The sequence below is a fragment of the Nerophis lumbriciformis genome, linkage group LG09 (genome assembly GCF_033978685.3).
Source record: "Nerophis lumbriciformis linkage group LG09, RoL_Nlum_v2.1, whole genome shotgun sequence".
Classification (NCBI taxonomy): Eukaryota; Metazoa; Chordata; class Actinopteri; order Syngnathiformes; family Syngnathidae; genus Nerophis; species Nerophis lumbriciformis.
Window position 1 is genome coordinate 48510864 of NC_084556.2, and position 25965 is coordinate 48536828.

Genomic DNA, 25965 nt, shown 5'->3' on the forward strand with positions numbered 1-25965 from the left:
TGTAAAACTGTACCCCATTTGTGTTTGATATTTCGATGACGACATTGGAAAAGTATTGTCAGTACTTCTGTCTTTGAGGGAATGCAACATTTTAACCTGTCTGAATGCTAATAATCATTTTGCGTTTGGACCCTGGCTACTAGGTTTTTCTGATTTCAAAAGTTGGCAGGTATGCTATTGTCTGGTCACGGCCATTTTTATGAAGTCAAATACGGCGTGTGAAGAAATACGAGATGATGTAAGCAGTAAAACTGCCTGTCGTTGCCTGATCTCCCAACGCGTGGTTAACCACCATGTCTCCCAGCAACATCCTGTGCCGTCTTCTGTTTCCTCACGTTAATCGGTCCTTCCAAGAATTTGCGGTGTCACAATCACACGCATTCAAATCTCGTACAGCCTTGCAACTTCGTCATCACAAGTGTCTCAAAGGGCTGCACAAGCCACAACGCCAGTAGACGTACTCCAGCAGGTTAACCTTCCTGTCTAATCAATCAAGGCCACACCTTTTTTTTTTTTTTTTTTTTTTTTTTTTTTTTTTTTTAACCACGTAGGGAGACTATCAAAATGTATGCATTGGCTTCGGTCTACAATCAATAAATCAATTAATGGAACAATGACTGTAAATTAACTAAATAACTTCTACATTGCTTCCCAACAGTGCAGACTCTGCATCGCGCTCAGCACCCGAGCATGGTTATTTAATAACAGAATAATACTGATTTTTTTTTTTACCCAATTTTCCCAACTAGGAGAGAACTGCATGTCACATTATTCAACATATATTGTTTGTTTTTATAACAGAGATTTGGAGTCCATTTTGTTTCTTCACTTACTTTGGGTATTTTAAAGTTCTTGAACTTCCAATTGCAACGGTAGAAAACACTGATTAGAAATAAATGTTTTTTGCGTTTTAAAGGGGTTACTGACGTTAGTATTCTATTATGATAACATTGATGCTTAATTTGGTCTTGAAATAATGCTGGCTATAATGCAGGCTAATTCAACTGGCCGCCAACTGGCCACATCCGGCCCGCCAAAGCTTTTAATTTGGCCTGCCAAACATCACCCAAATCGGCTTGATGAAACCATTTAAATTAGGGTTGCTCATGTATGCAGTACCCCTGCCACCTCGCAGGGGGCAACAACGAGGAATGTGTCACAATGAAGCAGCAGTGGGGTGAGTAAAAGAAGACTACTCAATCAACCCTGAAAAAAAAATTAAATTAATTGCGAAAATCGGACTTAACAACAGGACAACAAAGTATGAACGTTTTGCCCCGAGCAAGTGCTCGAGTCATTGTTTCCTGTCGGACCTTTTAAGCGACGAACACAGTGTTCTACAGAAGAAGCAACAACGGTAGAAATCCACACGTGTAAGCTTCATCACAAAATTTGGTCAAATCTATGTACCGTATTTTTCGGACTATAAGTCGCTCCGGACCAAAAATGCATAATAAAGAAGGAAAAAAACATATATAAGTCGCACTGGAGTGTAAGTCGCATTTTGGGGGGAAATTTATTTGATAAAAGCCAACACCAAGAATAGACATTTGAAAGGCAATTTAAAATAAATAAAGAATAGTGAACAACAGGCTGAATAAGTGTACGTTATATGAGGCATAAATAACCAACTGAGAACGTGCCTGGTATGTTAACGTAACATATTATGGTAAGAGTCATTCAAATAACTAACATAGAACATGCTATACGTTTACCAAACAATCTGTCACTCCTAATCGCTAAATCCGATGAAATCTTATACGTCTAGTCTCTTACGTGAATGAGCTAAATAATAATATTTGATATTTTACGGTAATGTGTTAAAAATTTCACTCACAAGTCGCTCCTGAGTATAAGTCGCACCCCCAGCCAAACTATGAAAAAAAACTGCGACTTATAGTCCGAAAAATACGGTAAGTAGTTATTGTGCATAAAGATATTTAGTCTGTTTTGTATCGAAATTGCTGACTTTGTGGCGTCTTTATAAGTTTGACCAGTAGAGGGCGATACACCTCAGGTTTAATTGTGATGAGTCACATACCATTACATTGTGTGCAATGTTTGATGTACTGTAGATGTTGTTTAATTTCTATATGCGTAAACGTGTCGTTTGAACGTAATAACACTAAACCTATTTAATCCATGTAAAATACACATGGCACATTATGCAATATACACAATAGCCGCTATACTTTTGTAATGTTTATTTTAGGTTTATATTTTCAGTCTTACATACCTAAATGAAAAAGTAAATAAATAAAAATAAGGAAGGAAAATAATCCAAAAGAAGGAACATCAATCTCTAACAAAGCTTCTGGAGCTTCTGATTCTTCATGCTGTTAACTATCAGCACACGCTGGAATCGAGTAGCGAGGGCAGAATGATTAATTTAATGACAGTACAGTGTGAAAGCAAATGTGTTTACTTTGCAATTAAGTAAACAAAGTATTAAAAAAATATAACCTGTGGAGACTTTTTCTGATAAAACATCCACATTTTGATGTCGGGCTCCCGACCCCTTGGGCTCTTAAAAATGTGTAGTCGAATAGCCCTGCAGTAATATTTATTGGTAATAATTTGTTGGACACTATTTCATTCAGCAAATTTTGTATTGGCCCAAGCCTAGCTAGCTACACGTTCACCATTGTTTTCTACAGAAAGACAATCTATTTGGGGGAGTGGAATGGGGCGCGTAACAACGCAATTGTCGATTTTGCATCATTTATGCATTTGCATAAAGCGAGTAAAAAAAAAAAAAATTAAAAGCACTACAAATATGTTTACAACTACAAATGAATTTCCTTTGTCTTTTTTTGTGTCTTTTTTCACTTGAAACAGGACACAGCTACCCGTTATTTATTTTTACCAGGCAAGAGCCATTGAGAACAGCTTGTCGTGTACCATCATGACCTGGCAAGAGGCCCCAGCAAACGGGGATTAAAAAAAGCAATAAATTACACATCAATTACAGCCGATAAGAAAAGACAAAGACGTAAAAAATGACTAACTCCTGGTATAATTCACTGTAAGTGCTTTTAGATAGAGGAGCCCACAGCAGAACTTGCTGCTCGTCGAGAAGTGTTGCTAAATAATAATAATAAATAAATATATATACATATATATATATATATATATATATATATGTACGTACGTATGTATGTATGTATATATGTGTATATATATATATATATATATATATGTACGTACGTACGTATGTATGTATGTATGTATGTATATATATATATATATATATATATATATATATACATATATATATATATATATATATATATACACACATATATATATATACATATATATATATATATATATACATATATGTATATATGTATGTATATATATGTATGTACATATATATATGTATGTATGTGTATATATATATATATATATATGTTTATATATATATGTGTATATATATATTACATAAATATTATATAAATATTTATCGAGTAGTGAGTAAGTACTCGATAAATATGTATATATGTATGTATGTATATATATATATATATATATATATATATATATATATATTTATTAGGGATGTCCCGATCCAGGTTTTTGCACTTCCGATCCGATACCGATATTGTTTTTGCATTTCCGATCCGATACCGATACTGACCGATACCGATACTGGCCTATCCGAGCATGTATTAAAGTTATTTAGCCTACTTAGTTGTCAGAATCATGTTGAAAAGGGTTTTAGTACTCTTGATAACACGGTGGCAGAGGGGTTAGTGCATCTGCCTCACAATACGAAGGTCCTGAGTAGTCTTGGGTTCAATCCCAGGCTCGGGATCTTTCTGTGTGGAGTTTGCATGTTCTCCCCGTGACTGCGTGGGTTCCCTCCGGGTACTCCGGCTTCCTCCCACTTCCAAAGACATGCACCTGGGGATAAGTTGATTGGCAACACTAAATTGGCCCTAGTGTGTGGATGTGAGTATGAATGTTGTCTGTCTATCTGTGTTGGCCCTGCGATGAGGTGGCGACTTGTCCAGGGTGTACACCGCCTTCCGCCCGATTGTAGCTGAGATAGGCTCCAGCACCCCCCGCGACCCCAAAGGGAATAAGCGGTAGAAAATGGATGGATGGATGGATAACAACGAGCCAGCTGAATTAGGGGAGTTTGAATAATACACAATGGTTGGTTACAAGACACTGACCTGTTTATTCAAGGATAAACACAAAAGAGACAAAATTATACATGACAAACAGAAATGGCATCATTGAACTAGGGCTGGGCGATATGGCCTTTTTTTAATATTGCGATATTTTAAGGCCATATTGCGATACACAATATATATCTCGATATTTTATGCCTTAGCCTTGAATGAACACTTGATGCATATAATCACAGCAGTATGATGATTCTATGTGTTTTGATTGATTGATTGAGACTTCTATTAGTAGGTTGCACAGTGAAGTACATATTCCGTACAATTGACCACTAAATGGTAACACCCCAATAAGTTTTTCAACTTGTTTAAGTCGGGGTCCACTTAAATTGATTCATGATACAGATATATACTATCAGATATATACTATCATCATAATACAGTCATCACACAAGATAATCACATTGAATTATTTACATTATTTATAATCCAGGGTGTGGAGGGGGGCGCCGGATGTAAGTGTCAAAAAGACAGCCAAAAGAGTTTGATATGAGAATAAATCTAAAGTTAAAATATAGGGTAGAAATGCACCCATTTGCAGGAAATGTCGTGTCCGTGTGTCGAAAATTGTTATGCGCTTATTTTTTTATTTGATTTTGTGCGTGGCATAGTTTTGCCGTGCGCAGAGGACGCTTGAGCAGGCGCGCACCTTAGCGGCTCGCTCTCTGCTGGGAGAGGACGTATACGTATGTGACGTATGACGTGACAGTATGTGACGTAAGACGTGACAGTATGTGACGTATGGCGTGACAGTATGTGACGTGTGTAAGAAGGTGCGCTCGCTGTCTGTGAGAGGGAGACACAGGAAAGAGTGAGAAGAGCCTGTCGTGTAATGCCAGCAGCTAAAAGCAACTGCGTGAGAATTGTGGATGTGTTGAAGGTGTGCTGGAAAATGTGGAACGGAAATTACGGAGCAGCAGAAAAGTGGAATGTATTATTTAAATAGGTGCGTTGGAAAACACGGACTGGAGTTTTTTTTTTAAACTGGATCTGGATCGGCATTTTCCCATGCCTTGCCGATACGCAATTTTTGGCAAATATTGGCAGCCGATCCGATCCAAATATCGGATCGGGACATCCCTAATATATATATATAGTCCCTTGGACTGGAGTGTGTGATGCTTTTCTCGTTGTTTTGTAAAATCTTGCACTCGTTTGCCCTTTTTGATTTCCTCTCGAGGAACTCAGAAGAAACGTTTATCCTTTTCACAATTCAAACCAGTCGTACAGCCGAAAACAACACGAGCAGAGGGCATATTTTCTTAGAGAAAGGCTGAATGGCGCCTAGTACCCATTGAGTACAGATCTCGCTTGACCACCACGCACATTTAATGGGCGGGGGCGTGAGCCGCAGGTGATGTCCGTAAAATCCAAGCAAGTCTTTAGTAGGCCCAAGCATGGCACGATTGGCCTTGTGCAAGTACTGCACCACTTGTACTACTTTTAATGCCTTCATTCAGGACGAGAATGATCATTTGAAGCTGCATCTCTGGTTATTAACAATGAATGAATTAATTGTAACAATAAGGTTTTTCCACCTTCAATAGTCTACACTTCCTCGTCAGATGTAACATGCAGATTTGCTGTCTACATGATGATTTGTTCATGTCTCTTCTCTGACCTAAAATGGAGAGGACTTTCACAACTCTGATGTCAGCATTGATGCTTCAACAATAAATACATAAATAAAAAATTTAAAAAAAAAATATATATAAAAATATAAATATAGCTACAAAGTCGCTAAGTTGGCAACACTGAGCCCACCTGCTCAATCTTCTCCTCTGACAACCAGGTGCGTTCTGTGCCTGAGGGAGGGCTAACAGGTAAACCAAGACTATATGTGAAACACTGGCCACCTTAGCAGCATTGTTCAAAACAAATGCAGAACAGTCGTAATGACCAAGACTGCCTCTGTGACCTCAAACAGCAAACAAACAAAAGTGGGTTCCCCTGATGATCGAAGTCAAGTCCGAGGGTCCCCGGGAGCGCTCGGCCTCCAGGAACAACAGCAGGCAGAACGAAAATCCTCGCCTGCCCCCCAACGCCAGAAACGACCTCCGGGGTAAGCGGGCGCCACCGGGAGGATGTGATGTCGTCGTAACAACCGTATTTGATGTGTTGTTGTTGTTGTTGTTGCAGACTGGCACAGTCAGAAGTACGAGCGGGAGTGGCGTGACGACCACGACGAGGTCTCGAGCGTGAAGAGCGAGGGGGCGCCGTTTCGCGGCGGCTTCAGGGGTCGTGGACGCGGCAGAGGGCGAGGCCGGGGACGAGGCCGAGGTAGAGGCAAGTTCTTCTGCTACTACCCAGCATCACTACTGTCCTGCTCTTTGACTGCAAATTCTGTGACTTTGTGGAATAATTCCACTTTTATTGGGAATCCTTCTGATTAGGTTATTGCTGTCATTTCTGGGTTATATGACACATGAATGTAGTCATAATGGGCTTGGCGATATGGCGGTAAACTGTATCACAATATAGTATATATTCCGGACTATAAACTGCTATTTTTTTCCTAGATTTTGAACCATGCGGCTTATAAGACGTCCGTAGTGTTTTTGCTCGAAATGATACGCCAAGCAACGTTTGTAAGTTTTACAATATAACTAAAACAATTCTTACTTATTAAACCTTCCCATGTGGGATGTCTGTAGTGGTGTTTTCATGCATATTTGTACGTGCTATCGTATTGTAATGAAGCTAGCGTCGTTAGCATTAGCTAGTATGCTAACACGTCTACGAGTGTCTGTGTTAGTATTATGAACTTACAATGGCATTCCTTTTTTATGGTTTCCTCAAAAAATTTGCCAAAACGTCACCGGGGAGTTATTGAGTCTGTTTAGCTGATTGGAAAGCTAGCTTCCACAGTTAGTGGGCCCATGACGATGACTTCTGTTTTGTTTGATCAGCCGTTTACTGCCGTGTTACAGGCATCAATAATTAAGGGATGTAAGTAAACATTTACAAAATATTTATGTGTAAATGACTCTGTTCACAACGCATATATTTGTGTCCTATAGTCGGTGCGCTAAAAATATTTTTCTAAAATATTTTCTTCTTCAAAAATGTTTTCTATGGACGTGAAAATACGGTAAGTGTTTTATATCGGTCGATTGATATTTATTATATTTTATTATACATTTATGAATATATTAAATGTAAACATTTTCCTTATACTTTATCATAAAAAAGATTTGTCAAGTGATATCAAGGAAATGTTCCCCATTTTTATCAAAATACAACTATGTGTCAACATTGTGTATGTGCTGAAAGATTAATTTATGATTGTTGTCTTTATCAAAATACAACTATAGATGTCAACATTGTGTGTGTGCTGAAAGATTCATTTAGGATTGTTGTCTTTATCAAAATACAACTATAGATGTCAACATTGTGTATGTGCTGAAAGATTAATTTATGATTGTTGTCTTTATCAAAATACAACTATAGATGTCAACATTGTGTATGTGCTGAAAGATTAATTTATGATTGTTGTCTTTATCAAAATACAACTATAGATGTCAACATTGTGTATGTGCTGAAAGATTAATTTATGATTGTTTTTATCAAAATACAACTATAGATGTCAACATTGTGTGTGTGCTGAAAGATTCATTTAGGATTGTTGTCTTTATCAAAATACAACTATAGATGTCAACATTGTGTATGTGCTGAAAGAGTCATTTATCGTTGTTGTCTTTATCAAAATACAACTGTAGATGTCAACATTGTGTATGTGCTGAAAGATTCCTTTATGATTGCTGTCTTTGGTAAAAACTTAACTCTTAGGTTTTGCTCACATTTACTTTCTTTTATTTAGACTTGCTTAGTTGGTGCTTTACCAAACACTTGTAGCAAACATGTTTAAGAAATACAAATAATATCAAGATATTACTTAAATGGAAAATAATGAATGTTAAAAATATTTCAAACAAACCTATAACGAAGTGATCACTGCGAACTCATGCATTATTTGACTCTGCTCCTTTGGACCGGAGTGTGTGATGCTTTTCTCGTTGTTTTGTAAAATCTTGCACTCGTTTGCCTTTTTTGATTTCCTCTCGAGGAACTCAGAAGAAACGTTTATCCTTTTGACAATTTAAACGATTCGTACAGCCGAAAACAACACGAGCAGAGGGCATATTTTCTTAGAGAAAAGCTGAATGGCACCCAGTACCCATTGAGAACAGATCTAGCTTGACCACCACGCACATTTTATGGGCGCGACGTGAGCCGCACGAGACGTCCATTAAATCCAAGCAAGTCTTTAGTAGGGATGTCCCGATCCGATATTTGGATCGGATCGGCTGCCGATATTTGCCAAAAATTGCGTATCGGCAAGGCATGGGAAAATGCCGATCCAGATCCAGTTTAAAAAAAAAACTCCGGTCCGTGTTTTCCAACGCACCTATTTAAATAATACATTCCACTTTTCTGCTGCTCCGTAATTTCCGTTCCGCATTTTCCAGCACACCTTCAACACATCCACAATTCTCACGCAGTTGCTTTTAGCTGCTGGCATTACACGACAGGCTCTTCTCACTCTTTCCTGTGTCTCCCTCTCACAGACAGACAAGCGCACCTTCTTACATACGTCACATACTGTCACGACATACGTCACATACGTATACGTCCTCTCCCAGCAGAGAGGTAGCAGCATGGCTAACGTTAGCTGTGATGCTAGCGCAGCCGTGCGAGCAACGCTCCCTCTAAGGTGCTCGCATATCAAACTCTTTTGGCTGTCTTTTTGACACTTACATCCGGCGCCCCCCTCCACACCCTGGATTATAAATAATGTCAATAATTCAATGTGATTATCTTGTGTGATGACTGTATTATGATGATAGTATATATCTGATAGTATATATCTGTATCATGAATCAATTTAAGTGGACCCCGACTTAAACAAGTTGAAAAACTTATTGGGGTGTTACCATTTAGTGGTCAATTGTACAGAATATGTACTTCACTGTGCAACCTACTAATAAAAGTCTCAATCAATCAATCAAAACACATAGAATCATCATACTGCTGTGATTATATGCATCAAGTGTTCATTCAAGGCTAAGGCAAAATATCGAGATATATATTGTGTATCGCAATATGGCCTTAAAATATCGCAATATTAAAAAAAAGGCCATATCGCCCAGCCCTAGTTTCAATGATGCCATTTCTGTTTGTCATGTATAATTTTGTCTATTTTGTGTTTATCCTTGAATAAACAGGTCAGTTTCTTGTTACCAACCATTGTGTATTATTCAAACTCCCCTAATTCAGCTGGCTAGTTGTTATCAAGAGTACTAAAACCCTTTTCAACATGATTCTGACAACTAAGTAGGCTAAATAACTTTAAACTTTAATACATGCTCGGATAGGCCAGTATCGGTCAGTATCGGTATCGGATCGGAAATGCAAAAACAATATCGGTATCGGATCGGAAGTGCAAAAACCTGGATCGGGACATCCCTAGTCTTTAGTAAGCCCAAGCATGGCACGATTGGCCTTATGCGAGTACTGCACCACTTTTATTTCTTTCAATGCCTTCATTCAAGACGAGAATGATCATTTGAAGCTGCTTCTCTGGTTATTGACAATGAATTCATTCATTGTAACAATCAGGTTTCTCCACCTTCAATAGTCTACATTTCCTTGCTGTCTACATGATGATTTGTTCATGTCTCTTCTCTGACCTAAAACCACTGGAGAGGACTTTCACAACTCTGATGTCAGCATTAATGCTTCAACAAATTCTTGCATAACTCCTTCCTGGTGACATTCTTGGCACCAAATTAGTGTTAGTCTTCACGTGTCCCAGATAAAAGCGCTACCAACTGTCTTAAGTGAGGGAAGGATATGTTATTTTCCAGATAAAATGGCAAATTTAGCAAAAAGAACGCAATAGTTTGAGTGCGAGGGCAGCAGACAAAACAAGCGACGAAGAATTATAACACGAGTGATGGGAATGAGGAAGAAGGTTGAGTCGTGTCTGCTGCTTGTACCACCTCCTGGAGTTCTCTTTTTGCTAGTTTCTTTTTGCCTTGTCACACACAAGACAAGGTACCATCTATGCTTTGTGATTTTGAATCTATATTTTACCTCCACGTGTCCTCTCAGGCCACTACGACTACCACCAAGGCTACAAGTCCTACGACATGAAAGACGGACCTTACGGGCAGAAGGCGGGCAACTCTGTGACGTACTACTACGACAACATGAGCAGCAGCGACCTGTACTCTGTGGACCAGGACCTGCTGAAGGACTACATCAAACGGCAGATGTGAGTGGGACCAGTTGAAGAGTTGCTTGTTTCATGCTGTAGAAGTGATGAGTTTTCCATGTCTCTTCTCTGAAAAAACTACAATGAAGAGAGCTTGTTCTTCCCTGATCTCAGCCAGACACTGAAAGTTGTTCTGTGTTTGTTTGGAGGTCTAATCTGCAGTATATTAACGACTGCAATGTGCCTTCCCACAGCGAGTACTACTTCAGCCTGGACAACCTGGAGCGGGACTTCTTCCTACGCAGGAAGATGGACGATGAAGGCTTCCTGCCTATCGGACTCATTGCCAGCTTCCACAGAGTGCAGGCCCTCACCACCGACCTCAACGTCATTCTGGAAGTAAGTGCACATTTTTCCCTATTAACCCTTCTGAGTCATGGGTTAGATTTAGCACTTCTTGCTTTTCAGTCCAACCACCCTGTAAAAATGTCTTAACACATTTAATATGAATCCACATAACCTTTTAAAATTTGGTATCGAATGTATAATTGGAAATACTTGTGTAAACAACAAAGTCATGCTGTCCCGATACTAATATTTTGGTATCTGTATCGGTACCAAAATGTATTTATTTAAAAAAAATAAACAGGACCACAAAAAATTTAGAAATTAGTTATTTACACAGGGAAGACTTTGTAAATGTTTATTTACATTCTAATTGTTTCCAAACGATGCCTCTAACACAGCAGTAAAACGGCTGAACAAACAAAACAGAAGTCATCGTCATAGACCAGGGGTCGGCAACCTTTACCAGTCAAAGAGCCATTTTGACCAGTTTCACAAATTATAGAAAACAATGGGAGCCGCAAAAATGTTTTGATATTATAAATGAAATAACACTGCATACAATTTTTTTTTTTTTGCTTTGTGCTATGTATAAACCAGGGGTCTCAGACACGCTGCCCACACCTTTAAGGGGAATTTGAAAGCTGGTGCGGCACGCGGGTTTTGAATGAATATATAAACCAGGGGTCTCAGACACGCTGCCCACACCATTAAGTGGACTTTGAAAGCTGGTGCGGCACGCGGGTTTTGAATGAATGCCGCTTGTCAGCGTCATGCGTGCCATGATGGTACAGCTTATAGCACCCACTACAGCCAGCGTGCCTGATCAGCCACACGTTGTATGAGGCTTCCGCTTGCTCACACAGGTGACAGCAAGGCATACTTGGTCAACAACCACACAGGTCACACTGACGGTGGCGGTACAAACCCCCCCCCCCACCAAACCCCGCCCATCTCAACCGACGCACAAAGGGGGGTTTGGTGGCAGCAGGGGTGTATAATGTAGCCCGGAAGAGTCAGGGCTGCATGGGATTCTGGGTGTTTGTTCTGTTGTGTTTATGTTGTGTTAAGGTGCAGATGTTCTCCCGAAATGTGTTTGTCATTCGTGTTTGGTTTTGGTTCAAAGTGTGGCGCATTATTAGTAAGAGTGTTAAAGTTGTTTTATATGACCACCGTCAGTGTAACCTGTGTGGCTGTTGACCAAGTATGCCTTGCTGTCACGTACGTGTGCAAGCAGAAAATGTATATTGTAGAACAAATGTTGGGCTGGCACACTGTTAATACAGATTGTAGAGGGCGCCAAATGTTGTACTATCATGTCACGCCCTTATTATAGCCATAAGGGTGAAAATCGGTGAATATTAATCCCGGGAGTTTTCTGCGAGAGGCACTGAAATCCGGAAGTCTCACGGGAAAATTGGGGGGTTCAGCAAGTAAGCTGCTGAGCCGCATCAGAGTGGTCAAAGAGCCGCATGCGGCTCCGGAGCCGCGGGTTGCCGACCCCTGTCATAGACCCACTAGCTGCGGAAGCTAGCTCTCCAATCAGCTAAACAAATTCAATGACTCAACGATGACGTCTTGGTGAATTTATTGAGAAATTTGTGAAACTGAAACAATACAAAAAGTTAATAATACTAACACAGACACTCGTAAACGTATGAGCATATTAGCTAATGCTAACAACGCTAGCGTCATTACATTACGGTAACACGTACAAATATGCGTAAAAACACTCCTACAGACATCACACATGGGACAGTTTAGTCAGTATCAACAGTTTTAGTTATGTTGTAAAACTTACAAACGTTGCTTGGAGTGATGAATAAAGAACTCATACGAGTTGAAACGCTATGGACTGCTAGAAGACTGAACAGCACTTCTACTTCCGGTTGAAAGGACTAAATGAAAGGACACTGCGGCACCTGCAGTGAGCGAACTCGTCCAAAAGATGTCGCCATAGCACCAACAATAAAACACCTTTTCAGTGATTTGCTTTAATGTATTAACAATATTAACTATGTGTTAAACATGCTTGCATTATCATTAAACACCTTTAATTTATTAACAATATTAACTATATGTGTTAAACATGCTTGCATTATCATTAAACACCTTTAACTTGTTAACAAAAACATATATTTCATAAATAAGTAAATATAAATTATATATATGAATGAGGTAGATCCCCACGACTTGATCAATGGAAAAGTAGCTCGCCTGCAGAAAAAGTGTGAGCACCCCTGTTATACGGCTTCCGCTTGTAAGTGCTCTGTGTGTTGACCATGAAAAAAAAGTAACTATTTTTCAAAGGCAGTATAGTACGTTTTGTAATTAATTCGTACCGCGGTACTCGGTTAGTATTAGTATACCCTACAACTGAGGTCAATAATTTACCTTAAATGCCTGGGGAGTGCTCGACCAGTTACAATTAACTATGTATCCTACAAATAATATTACTATTTATTAACTATATATACTACACTATTAATATTACAACTTATTAATTATGTACACAGCGAATAATTCTCCCTCTGCAATTAAACAGCCTTTGTCATGTTTCATTGCCTTTTTACTTTACTTTCTAAGTGGGTATAATGGACACAACTTGACAACACAATGACAAAATCACAAACAATATTAATCATAATTGATTTTACTTGACTATTTACGCTGAAGACTGGTATGCATGTAGAAGTCTGTACTTGGGATGCGAGTTGAACCAGAGCTTCTGTGTTTCTGCGGCTTCATTGTGGGCAGATATGAGGTGATGGACTCTTTAAGAATTCCTATAAATGTGATTTATTTTCTTGGTGGAACTACTTGTTTTTAAACAAGAAAGATGTATCATCAGACGAGTTGGGAAATGATGATTAAGTCATCATTTCTCTGACATTAAATCACTGGAGAGAAATGTAAACTCTGATCCCAGCAGGCAAAGGAAAAAAAAGAGTTGTGAAAGTCTGGATGAGACAGCTTGATTCCATTGACGCCTTCATCCCCTTCCTGCAGGCTCTGAAGGACAGCAAAGTAGTGGAACTGATCGACATGAAGATCCGACGCAAGGTGGAGCCGGAGAAGTGGCCCCTCCCAGGACTGACTGTGCCAAACCACACCGATTTTGCCCAACTCATAAACTGCCCGGAGTTTGTGCCCAGACAGATCACGGAGGAGCCCAGAGGTCAGCAGGATATGCATTTCTGATAAGGGTGCAAAAAAAATAAGATTTTCAAATGAATCGCAATTCTTATGTGTAACGATTCTTAATCAGTTCAAAAAATGTATTTAAAAAAAATAAATAAATAAAATATATATATATATATATATATATATATATATATATATATATATATATATATATACATATACAGGTAAAAGCCAGTAAATTAGAATATTTTGAAAAACTTGATTTATTTCAGTAATTGCATTCAAAAGGTGTAACTTGTACATTATATTTATTCATTGCACACAGACTGATGCATTCAAATGTTTATTTCATTTAATTTTGATGATTTGAAGTGGCAACAAATGAAAATCCAAAATTCCGTGTGTCACAAAATTAGAATATTGTGTAAGGCTAATACAAAAAAGGGATTTTTAGAAATGTTGGCCAACTGAAAAGTATGAAAATGAAAAATATGAGCATGTACAATACTCAATACTTGGTTGGAGCTCATTTTGCCTCAATTACTGCGTTAATGCGGCGTGGCATGGAGTCGATGAGTTTCTGGCACTGCTCAGGTGTTATGAGAGCCCAGGTTGCTCTGATAGTGGCCTTCAACTCTTCTGCGTTTTTGGGTCTGGCATTCTGCATCTTCCTTTTCACAATACCCCACAGATTTTCTATGGGGCTAAGGTCAGGGGAGTTGGCGGGCCAATTTAGAACAGAAATACCATGGTCCGTAAACCAGGCACGGGTAGATTTTGCGCTGTGTGCAGGCGCCAAGTCCTGTTGGAACTTGAAATCTCCATCTCCATAGAGCAGGTCAGCAGCAGGAAGCATGAAGTGCTCTAAAACTTGCTGGTAGACGGCTGCGTTGACCCTGGATCTCAGGAAACAGAGTGGACCGACACCAGCAGATGACATGGCACCCCAAACCATCACCCAACCATGCAAATTTTGCATTTCCTTTGGAAATCGAGGTCCCAGAGTCTGGAGGAAGACAGGAGAGGCACAGGATCCACGTTGCCTGAAGTCTAGTGTAAAGTTTCCACCATCAGTGATGTTCTAAATTGGCCCGCCAACTCCCCTGACCTTAGCCCCATAGAAAATCTGTGGGGTATTGTGAAAAGGAAGATGCAGAATGCCAGACCCAAAAACGCAGAAGAGTTGAAGGCCACTATCAAAGCAACCTGGGCTCTCATAACACCTGAGCAGTGCCAGAAACTCATCGACTCCATGCCACGCCGCATTAACGCAGTAATTGAGGCAAAAGGAGCTCCAACCAAGTATTGAGTATTGTACATGCTCATATTTTTCATTTTCATACTTTTCAGTTGGCCAACATTTCTAAAAATCCCTTTTTTGTATTAGCCTTAAGTAATATTCTAATTTTGTGACACACGGAATTTTGGATTTTCATTTGTTGCCACTTCAAATCATCAAAATTAAATGAAATAAACATTTGAATGCATCAGTCTGTGTGCAATGAATAAATATAATGTACAAGTTAAACCTTTTGAATGCAATTACTGAAATAAATCAAGTTTTTCAAAATATTCTAATTTACTGGCTTTTACCTGTATATACCGTATATTACCAAATAGTAGCCCGGGCGTTTATTTCACAAAATCGATTTTGGAGACAGGCGTTTAAAAGAAGCAGGCGGTTATTTGCACAAGGCTTTTATTTATTTTTGTACCAGCCTGCACCAGGCCATTATTTGGTTACAATAGTTACTGTCCAGTATTTTTTTTCGTACAAAAAACTTTAGATGTTAAAGCTATTGTAAACATACAAACAAAAAAACAAGAGATCAACATGAGGTAGGCTATCAAAAGACAAGAGATCAACAAGGCCTCAACATGGCAATAGTGCAACAATTGACAAATAGAATACCAATACTAAAAATATATAAACTTTTTAAATAAAGCAGCCTACCGGGAAAAATTAAATTATGGTACCAAGTACTCAAGTACAAAACCCACCATCAAAACAGAACAATAATACTGTCACTTAAATAAAATAAAGGCTACAGTACTCCAAGTTTTAAATAAAGCAGCATACAGGAAAAATAAAATTATGGTACCAAGTACTCTATAAAGCCATCAAAAAAATAATACTGCAGCAAACGCAACCCTAGTAGCATTTTAATCTGAATTATGCAAATAACAGCCCATGGGCGGCTATTTGGACATAGGCGGTTATTAGGAAGAGGCGGTTAATTGACAAAATGGGGTCAGACCCCGGGCGGCTATTAGGACATGGGCGGTTATTTGCCCAAGGGCGTTTATTTGGTAATATACGGTATATATATATATATATATTAATAAATGTCAAACCATTTTTTTTTCTTTCAAGTAATATAGAAATGTGTCAGAGATGTTTATCTATTTAATGGAGGAATGTAGTTAATCATAGAACTGGCACCCAACGTTATTAAAAAGTATAGATTTTGAATCAAGAATCGCTGAATCGAATTGTGTGTTGCCCAAAGATCACAGCCCTGATTTCTTAGCTAACATTTGGATGAGTCACTTTGGTAGTTGTACAGCTTAACATAGACGTGGCGTTTCACTAAGACCTAATCTTTGTACCACAGGCACAAGTCAAAAACACGGATTTTAGTGAAATGCTTGAATTTTAGGTTTGTCCTGACAACAGTCCAATCAATATCAGCAAACAAACAAGTATGGGATTATATGGGCTTGTATGTAAAATGTCCGATATAAACTTAGATACAAGCTATCCTGCAGCGCATGTACTTGTCATTTGCAAAAGATAAACATGGTAGGCTACTAGCAGCTACACAGTAGCTAAGATCGCTATTGCTGGGTTGCATATGGCGTCACGTCTGCTTTGCTTCGTTGCGGTGTAATGCACATGGAGGACAAACAAGCTTCAAAGAATTAAGTGGAAGATGCATTAGTAAGTAAAGAGTCTGAGTCGAAATTGCTGTGCTGTTCCAAGCATTTAATTGAAAAATAGGAAAGACCTTTTATAAAGTCCCGAAAGAAGTGATGCATAAAGGGATTAAAGTCAGAGAAATGACAAAAGTGCGTAGAGGGAAATGGCTCTCAAACATGTTGCTTTCATCTTGTGGAGTACAGTCAGTCCATGTTCGTGTTTGCAGCGATCACTTTGTAAAACAGAATAGAATGCCTTTTATTGTCACTATACACAGGTACAATGAGATTAAAAGCAACTCCAGTATCAGTGCGACAGTCTATAAAATATGCAAAACATAGGCAGGAAAGAAAAGAAAAATAGTGCAAAAGGAGGTAAGGTGCGCACAGTCCAGTCCTGAGAAAGAATGATTGTTTGAACATTTTATTTGTTTGAGGAAGTTTATTCTTTACTATACAAGTAGTGTTTGAGAGCAGAACTAAGCGTAAGAAAGGACAAGAGATAACATAAGTTTGTGTCCTTTAAAAAAATGTTAGTTTTTATAAAGACCTCTGATTGTGGAAATAAACTAACGTCCTGGTAATATATGTTGTGCTTGTTGGTCCAATCTACCGAATTTTCATTGTCTATTGTCATAGCAGAAACTAAAAGCTTAGTAGTTGTTGTGCAGGAAAGCCAAATTAATGGACACAGATGACTTCATTCTTTGGTGCTATTCACTAGCATCAACAAAATAATCCTTAATAGTATTAATAAACTAGATTAATAAATCTCTCATAGACTCAACAGCATACTGAATCTTGATATGGCTAAATATGGTTGGAAAGCAAACGTTGCTTAGCAACAGGGAAGTCTAGCTAAACATTGAGACAGAATATGAACTTCATACCATTAAAAACAACTGCAGACATGAATCGTAGATGACAGCCAAATATTTGTACCAGGAAATCAGCTGCAAAAACTGGACTGAAACCTTTTTCTCATTTTCATCGGGATCACAGCTTGTTAATGTCAGTCAAATACGTTACTTAGTGATGCACGAATAAATCCAACATTGTCTTTCACGGATTAAAGCTTAATTTGTGGACCCTTTCAGATATAAAGAAATGATATCCTTTCTTTTCTACTTTAAATCCTTGTGTCAAAGGAAGCACGGTCGAGCAGTAACTTGAACTGTCGACTTTGGTGATGAGGAATGGTTTAAATCTTTTGAAAATATTTTTTCTTAAGAGTGTATAAACATGTTCTATCTACACTTCTGTTAAAATGTAACGATCACTTATTATTCTGTGGTTTGGATACTTTACATACGTTTTGGGTGATATTACAAATTTGAGTATCGATTAGAGATGTCCGATAATATCAGCCGATAAATGCTTTCGAATCGGAAATTATCGGTATCTGTTTCAAAAAGTAAATTGAGTGACTTTTTAAAACGCCGCTGTACGGAGCGGTACATATCCGGTAAAACACGGACGTAGGGCATACTTGCCAACCCTCCCGATTTTCCCGGGAGACTCCCGAATTTCAGTGCCCCTCCCGAAAATCTCCCGGGGCAACCATTCTCCCGAATTTCTCCCGATTTCCACCCGGACAACAATTTTGGGGGCGTGCCTTAAAGGCACTGCCTTTAGCGTCGTCTACAACCTCCTTACAAATAGCGTGCCGGCCCAGTCACATAATATATGCAGCTTTTACACACACATAAGTGAATGCGAGCCATACTTGGTCAACAGCCATACAGGTCACACTGAGGGTGGCCGTATAAAGAACTTTAACACTGTTACAAATATGCGCCACACTGTGAACCCACACCAAACAAGAATGACAAACACATTTTGGGAGAACATCCGCACCGTAACACAACATAAACATAACAGAACAAATACCCAGAACCCCTTGCAGCACTAACTCTTCCGGGATGCTACAATATACACCCCCACTACCACCAATAATACGTTTTTCAATTTGTTTAAGTCGGGGTCCACGTTAATCAATTTATGGTAAAGTTACATTCTTTAATGCATTCAGCGGGGCATCACAACAAAATTAGGCATAATAATGTGTTAATTCCACGACTGTATATATCGGTATCGGTTGATATCGGAATCGGTAATTAAGAGTTAGCCGATATCGGCAAAAAAGCAATTATCGGACATCTCTAGTATCGATCTAATACCAAGTAGGGACAGGATCATACAGTGGTCATACTTAAAGTTCTCCTGTGTCAAGGGACGTATTTCCAGAGTTTATAAACAATAAAAAAACTAAAGATTTTGTGATAGTAAAAAAAATATAGATTTAGTAATTGTATCGATAATACACGGCTCTTGTACTTGTTGTTGCAGTCTCTTTGTATGGATCCATCCATTTGTTTACATTCAGTAGCACTATCTTCCTGTTAGCGGTTAGCTATTGTATCCTACGGTGTGTAGTTTAGCCATTCCTCGTCCTACAGGAATGATATTTGTAAGTAACTTAAGTTTATTTGTCGCCATCAAGACAAAAATAAGTGATTTGGATATAGCCACCATGAATTCATTAACGTGGACCCTGACTTAAACAAGTTGAAAAATGTTTTAGGTGTTACCATTTAGTGGTCAATTGTATGGAATATGTACTATACTGTGCAATCTACTAATAAAAGTTTCAATCAATCAATCAAAAAAGCTAAAACACTCTGGACAGATGTTAGCAGCTAGCTAGCTATGTTTTAAAGCACACACTGGTACTTTATCTTTATCTCCATACTGTAGATCAGGGGTGCTCACACTTTTTCTGCAGGCGAGCTACTTTTCAATTGATCAAGTCGTGGGGATCTACCTCATTCATATATATAATTTATATTTACTTATTTATGAAATATATGTTTTTGTTAACAAGTTAAAGGTGTTTAATGATAATACAAGCATGTTTAACACATATAGTTAATATTGTTAACAAGTTAAAGATGTTTAATGATAATGCAAGCATGTTTAACACATATAGTTAATATTGTTAATAAATTAAAGATGTTTAATGATAATACAAGCATGTTTAACACATAGAGTTAATATTGTTAACAAGTTAAAGGTGTTTAAAGATAATACAAGCATGTTTAACACTTATAGTTAATATTGGTAATAAGTTAAAGGTGTTTAAAGATAATACAAGCATGTTTAACACATATAATTAATATTGTTAACAAGTTAAAGGTGTTTAAAGATAATACAAGCATGTTTAACACATATAGTTAATATTGTTAACAAGTTAAAGGTGTTTAAAGATAATACAAGCATGTTTAACACATATAGTTAATATTGTTAACAAGTTAAAGGTGTTTAATGATAATACAAGCATGTTTAACACATATAGTTAATATTGTTAATAAGTTAAAGGTGTTTAATGATAATACAAGCATGTTTAACGCATATAGATTCCTTTCTTTCATGAAGACAAGAATATAAGTTGGTGTATTACCTGATTCTGATGACTTGCATTGATAGGAATCAGACAGTGGTGCTGATAACGTCCGCATTTTCGAATGGAGGAGAAAAAAAGTCCTCCTTTCTGTCCAATACCACATGAAAGTGGTTACTTTTTGGCATCTTATTTATCCAGCTTCCGTACTCCTTTGTATACACTTTACAAGAAATACATTGTTGGCAAACTCCAGTCCGTAGCTTGCTAGCTTGTGCACGCCAGCTTTCTGAGACTCTTATTTTGGTAGCGCAGGCAGGATGAAGCAGAGCTTTTATTGTGCAACTGTGCAGTCGGTCTTTGGAGTTTTGACGACAGGTACGGCGCCAGAGTCTGTTGAAATAAAGTGTTTCTCGTCTTCCAGTCGGTAATTTTAATGAGCTGGCAGCAGCCAGCGTCATCTCAGAAGACCCTCGGGTGCCGTGAATGTCAATCAAGTGACGAAAGTGACGTCATAGGGAAGATTTATGATCGCTCATTTTTAGGACTATTTTTTTAATGCCTGGCTGGTGATCGACTGACACACCCTCCACGATCGACCGGTAGCTCGCGATCGACGTAATGAGCACCCCTGCTGTAGATTATGCTTACATCAAAGTGCCACCTATGTCTATCAAGCTCCATTTTCTGATGTTTAAATGTTAGTTTTGTGGTTGTGGTTGTGTCTGTGCTTGTGTTTTTGTTCTGTTGTTTTTGTGTATGTTAAGAAAGCAATGATGCACTGTGCCCAAGACAAATTTCCCCGCGGGGACAATAAAGTTGAACCTTGAACCTTGAGCACTGCTTGCATTGCAGCGCTTAGTAGCTTCACCTTTTATCGTTAATTTTTAAGCCAAAATGCGTCCATTCTCTCTCTGTTATCGGCATTTTTCAAATGCAGTGTAGTACCTTTTTTATTCACTAGTACTGTAATACTTTATTAGTGCCAGCATATCATACAACCCTAATATGAATATACTATTTAGTGTATTACTATTAAACGGCAGCACGGTGGAAGAGGGGTTAGTGCATCTGCCTCACAATACGAAGGTCCTGAGTAGTCTTGGGTTCAATCCCAGGCTCGGGATCTTTCTGTGTGGAGTTTGCATGTCCTCCCCGTGACTGCGTGGGTTCCCTCCGGGTTCTCCGGCTTCCTCCCACCTCCAAAGACATGCACCTGGGGATAGGTTGATTGGCAACACTAAATTGGCCCTAGTGTGTGAATGTGAGTGTGAATGTTGTCTGTCTATCTGTGTTGGCCCTGCGATGAGGTGGCGACTTGTCCAGGGTGTACCCCGCCTTCCGCCCGATTGTAGCTGAGATAGGCTCCAGCGCCCCCCGCGACCCCAAAAGGGAATAAGCGGTAGAAAATGGATGGATGGACTATTAAACGAAACATTGTGTTGTGCTCTGTGGCTTCCACAGGTTCTCCCAGGGCCTCGACGCTCATGAAGCCTACACCCAAACACGACTCTGACACGCCTTCCAACCTTAAGACGATGCCCAAGGGCCTCTCCGCCAGCCTACCTGATCTGGACTCCGAGTCCTGGATAGAGGTCAAGAAGAGGCCCAGACCTTCGCCAGCCAGACCCAAGGTAAGCGCAGAGAAAACATTCCCACCATGTTCACTCATGCCTGCTCGCGATCCTGTCCTCATTTTCAACTCATTGTCATTCCGTCATCATCTTCCGCCTCCCGTGCTCTAACGCAGACGCCCTCCTTGCAGCAGCAGAAGGAAAAGGAAGACTCGAACCGCTCACCGCTGCCTCAGTGTGGCTCCTCCCCTTCTCCTGCCACACCAGGAAATAAGGTGAAGAAGGCACCACATGATCGCCTTTTTAAAGGCAAACTGATCCAACTAGTTGTCTAATCAGGACGGCGGCGAGCAGGACGAGCCCGAGGAGCTGGACTTTATGTTCGACGAGGAGATGGAGCAGATGGACGGTCGGCGCAACACCTTCACCGACTGGTCCGACGAGGACACGGACGGCGAGATCGACGACCACGACGTCAACAAGATCCTGATCGTTACGCAGACGCCTCCCTACCTGAGGAAGCACCCGGGCGGCGACCGCACGGGACACCACACGTCACGCGCTAAGCTCTCCAGCGAGCTGGTCAAGGTGATCAACGACGGCCTCTTCTACTACGAGAAGGACCTGTGCGACGACACGTACGAGCCGGAGTACGCCACCATCAAGGTGAGGCCATTTCAAGAAATAAAATGCAATGAACTCCGCTACCGTGTCTCAGAACCAGTCTGGTCTGCAACGTTCTCACAATGAACTTCATTTTTTTTAAGTATTTTGCAACCAGCATAACTCTAATATACTTTATGCTCATGCACCAAGATGGCAGCCTATGCTATGCCAGCTGGCTCCTCCCCCTCAAACTGATCCCATCTCTCTTTAAAGGGGAACATTATCAACAGACCTATGTAAGCGTCAAAATATACCTACCTTGATGTTGCAGAAAAAAGACCATATATTTTTTTTTACCGATTTCCGAACTCTAAATGGGTGAATTTTGGCGAATTAAACGCCTTTCTAATATTCGCTCTCGGAGCGATGACGTCACAACGTGGCGTCACATCGGGAAGCAATCCGCCATTTTCTCAAACACCGAGTCAAATCAGCTCTGTTATTTTCCGTTTTTTTGACTGTTTTCCGTACCTTAGAGGCATCATGCCTCGTCGGTGTGTTGCCGGAGGGTGTAACAACACGAACAGGGACGGATTCAAGTTGCACCAGTGGCCCAAAGATGCGAAAGTGGCAAGAAATTGGACGTTTGTTCCGCACACTTTACCGACGAAAGCTATGCTACGACAGAGATGGCAAGAATGTGTGGATATCCTGCGACACTCAAAGCAGATGCATTTCCAACGATAAAGTCAAAGAAATCTGCCGCCAGACCCCCATTGAATCTGCCGGAGTGTGTGAGCAATTCAGGGACAAAGGACCTCGGTAGCACGGCAAGCAATGGCGGCAGTTTGTTCCCGCAGACGAGCGAGCTAAACCCCCTATCGACCCTAGCTTCCCTGGCCTGCTGACATCAACTCCAAAACTGGACAGATCAGCTTTCAGGAAAAGAGCGCGGATGAGGGTATGTCTACAGAATATATTAATTGATGAAAATTGGGCTGTCTGCACTCTCAAAGTGCATGTTGTTGCCAAATGTATTTCATATGCTGTAAACCTAGTTCATAGTTGTTAGTTTTCTTTAATGCCAAACAAACACATACCAATCGTTGGTTAGAAGGCGATCGCCGAATTCGTCCTCGCTTTCTCCCGTGTCGCTGGCTGTCGTGTCGTTTTCGTCGTTTTCGCTTGCATACGGTTCAAACTGATATGGCTCAATAGCTTCAGTTTCTTCTTCAATTTCGTTTTCGCTACCTGCCTCCACACTACAACCATCCGTTTCAATACATTCGTAATCTGTTGAATCGCTTAAGCCGCTGAAATCCGAGTCTGAATCCGAGCTAATGTCGCTATAGCTTGCTGTTCTTTCCGCCATGTTTGTTTGTGTTGGCTTCACTATGTGACGTCACAGGAAAATGGACAGGTGTTTATAACGATGGTTAAAATCAGGCACTTTGAAGCTTTTTTTAGGGATATATTGCGTGACGGGTAAAATTTTGAAAAAAAACTTCGAAAAATATAATAAGCCACTGGGAACTGATTTTTAATGGTTTTAACCATTCTGAAATTGTGATAATGTTCCCCTTTAATTGTTCGCTGGCAACAAGGCATGTCAACAAGCTAAATGCAGGCATGTGGAATGTCCATGTTTTTAAACATTCATTCCCACATCCAAATATCCATTCTGCGTTTTTTTAATGAAATATTGTAGCGTGTAAGGATGGGAGTCAGAGGAGTGTCAAAAGATGGCGCTAATTTTGTTTTCTTATAGCACAACACCAGAAATGTGTCTTGTGAAAACCTGTCCAAACGTAATGCCAACAATAAAAGAGAAAAAAAATGTCTGGGGGCCGGTACATTTGATTTTTAGTCACTAATACAAAACCTCACAATAATGTCTGATTGAATGCTAAAAACGTTATGACAGACCGCCTTAAAAACGGAGTTAAATTTTAATTTTTTTTACTGAATGGGACACCCAGAATGTACCGTACATGAAAATAAACAATGTGGGATTTACAATATTAACTATGAATGATAAAACACTGAATATTGACAGCATATGAATGTCACACCCCCTCTCGATCGACATATTTTACAGTCAATCGAAACGCAACAAACACAGCGAAATATGAATGCAAAGGGTAAAAAAAAAACCCACCTAAAATCTGATATATCACTAAGCTTTAAAACTTTGTTGTAAAAATCTCCTTCCGCGTGGAAACACTCTGTGGAAATGCTCCCCACCCCCACTGCTTGGTGCCTCGTCTGAGCTGCTGTGACTTAAATTACCATAGTAACTAATTAGACTACCATAGTAACTAGTATATCATGCAAAAGCACAGATTCCAAGCATTGAAAAACTTTGTATAGTTCAAGATTTACGGTTATTTGAAAACATCACTGCACATCATAATGGTAGCTACAGTTTCCATCTTAAATATCTAAAAAAAACAAAAAAAAACATAATTGTCTTATTATTTTAATCAGGTCAGCTTCTAATGTCTAATATTTCATAAGTTTATACAGCAAGTGACATTAAAAGCTATAAAGGTTGTCTGTTTAGTGTTTACACTCAATTTATTGTGGGGCGAGGAAGATTTGCAAATGTCATCTTGTCATGTTTAAATAAAAAACTAGTCCTTGTTTATTAGCAACATGCTTTTAAAAACAGGTAAACAAGTATTCATACCTACCAGATACAAAATGAGCTGAGCAAATTTGAAGGTTATCCACATTATTCACATCCAAACTTTGTTTGAGGCTTGCAAGCCCTGATCGCCTTCTTTCCTTTTAGTAAATCTCTCTGTCTGCACTCTGTTTTTCACAACTTTGTTCGGATACAGTAGTACAGGGGTGTCAAACGTACGGCCCGCGAACAGGTTTTATCCGGCCCGCGGGATGAGTTTGCTAAGTATAAAAATAAGCCGAAATCTTTTAATGAAAGAAACTGCTGTTCTAAATGTGTCCACTAGATGTCGCAATAGCAATTCTTTGTATCTTTGTAGATGATGCTACATATGTAAAAAAAAAAATAAATAAACCACGTTAATGCAGGAAAATGAGCAAACTACATAAATAACATCCTGTAACTTGATTTTTATTTTATTTTTTTTATTTTGATGGATTGAAAATGAACACCAATGAGTTGACTGATGAACATTATCACATCATTTATTCAGAAAGTATAAATAACGAAAAAGATAGAACACTATTAACCGCAACATGTTAGCGTAAAAAAAAAAGTGGAAGAATGGCTGTGCACGACCCGAGGGTCCCTGGTTCAATCCCCACCTAGTACCAACCTCGTCATGTCCGTTGTGTCATGAGCAAGACACTTCACCCTTGCTCCTGATGGGTGCTGGTTAGCGCCTTGCATGGCAGCTCCCTCCATCAGTGTGTGAATGTGTGTGTGAATGGGTAAATGTGGAAGTAGTGTCAAAGCGCTTTGAGTACCTTGAAGGTAGAAAAGCGCTATATAAGTACAACCCATTTATCATTTATTTATCATTTATTATGATTTGTACATTTTCAGAATGTGCTTGTCCTATTTTTAAACAGAGAAAACAA

The 25965-nt window shown here is 39.3% G+C and overlaps 1 protein-coding gene across 4 annotated transcripts in view; it reads left to right on the forward strand.

The window, feature by feature from the left end:
* The window catches only part of larp1 (La ribonucleoprotein 1, translational regulator), a 126857-nt gene that overhangs the window by 82262 nt on the left and 18630 nt on the right, over window positions 1-25965 (forward strand). For 2 of the 4 annotated variants that reach the window (XM_061963010.2, XM_061963013.2), the window contains 8 exons: window positions 6121-6255; window positions 6333-6479; window positions 10308-10470; window positions 10665-10809; window positions 13765-13933; window positions 21683-21852; window positions 21969-22067; window positions 22132-22458. In XM_061963010.2, coding sequence (XP_061818994.1) covers window positions 6121-6255; window positions 6333-6479; window positions 10308-10470; window positions 10665-10809; window positions 13765-13933; window positions 21683-21852; window positions 21969-22067; window positions 22132-22458 — 1355 coding nt within the window. The remainder of the gene's footprint in view (window positions 1-6120; window positions 6256-6332; window positions 6480-10307; window positions 10471-10664; window positions 10810-13764; window positions 13934-21682; window positions 21853-21968; window positions 22068-22131; window positions 22459-25965) is intronic. The other 2 variants (XM_061963012.2, XM_061963011.2) reach the window with 2 other exon arrangements.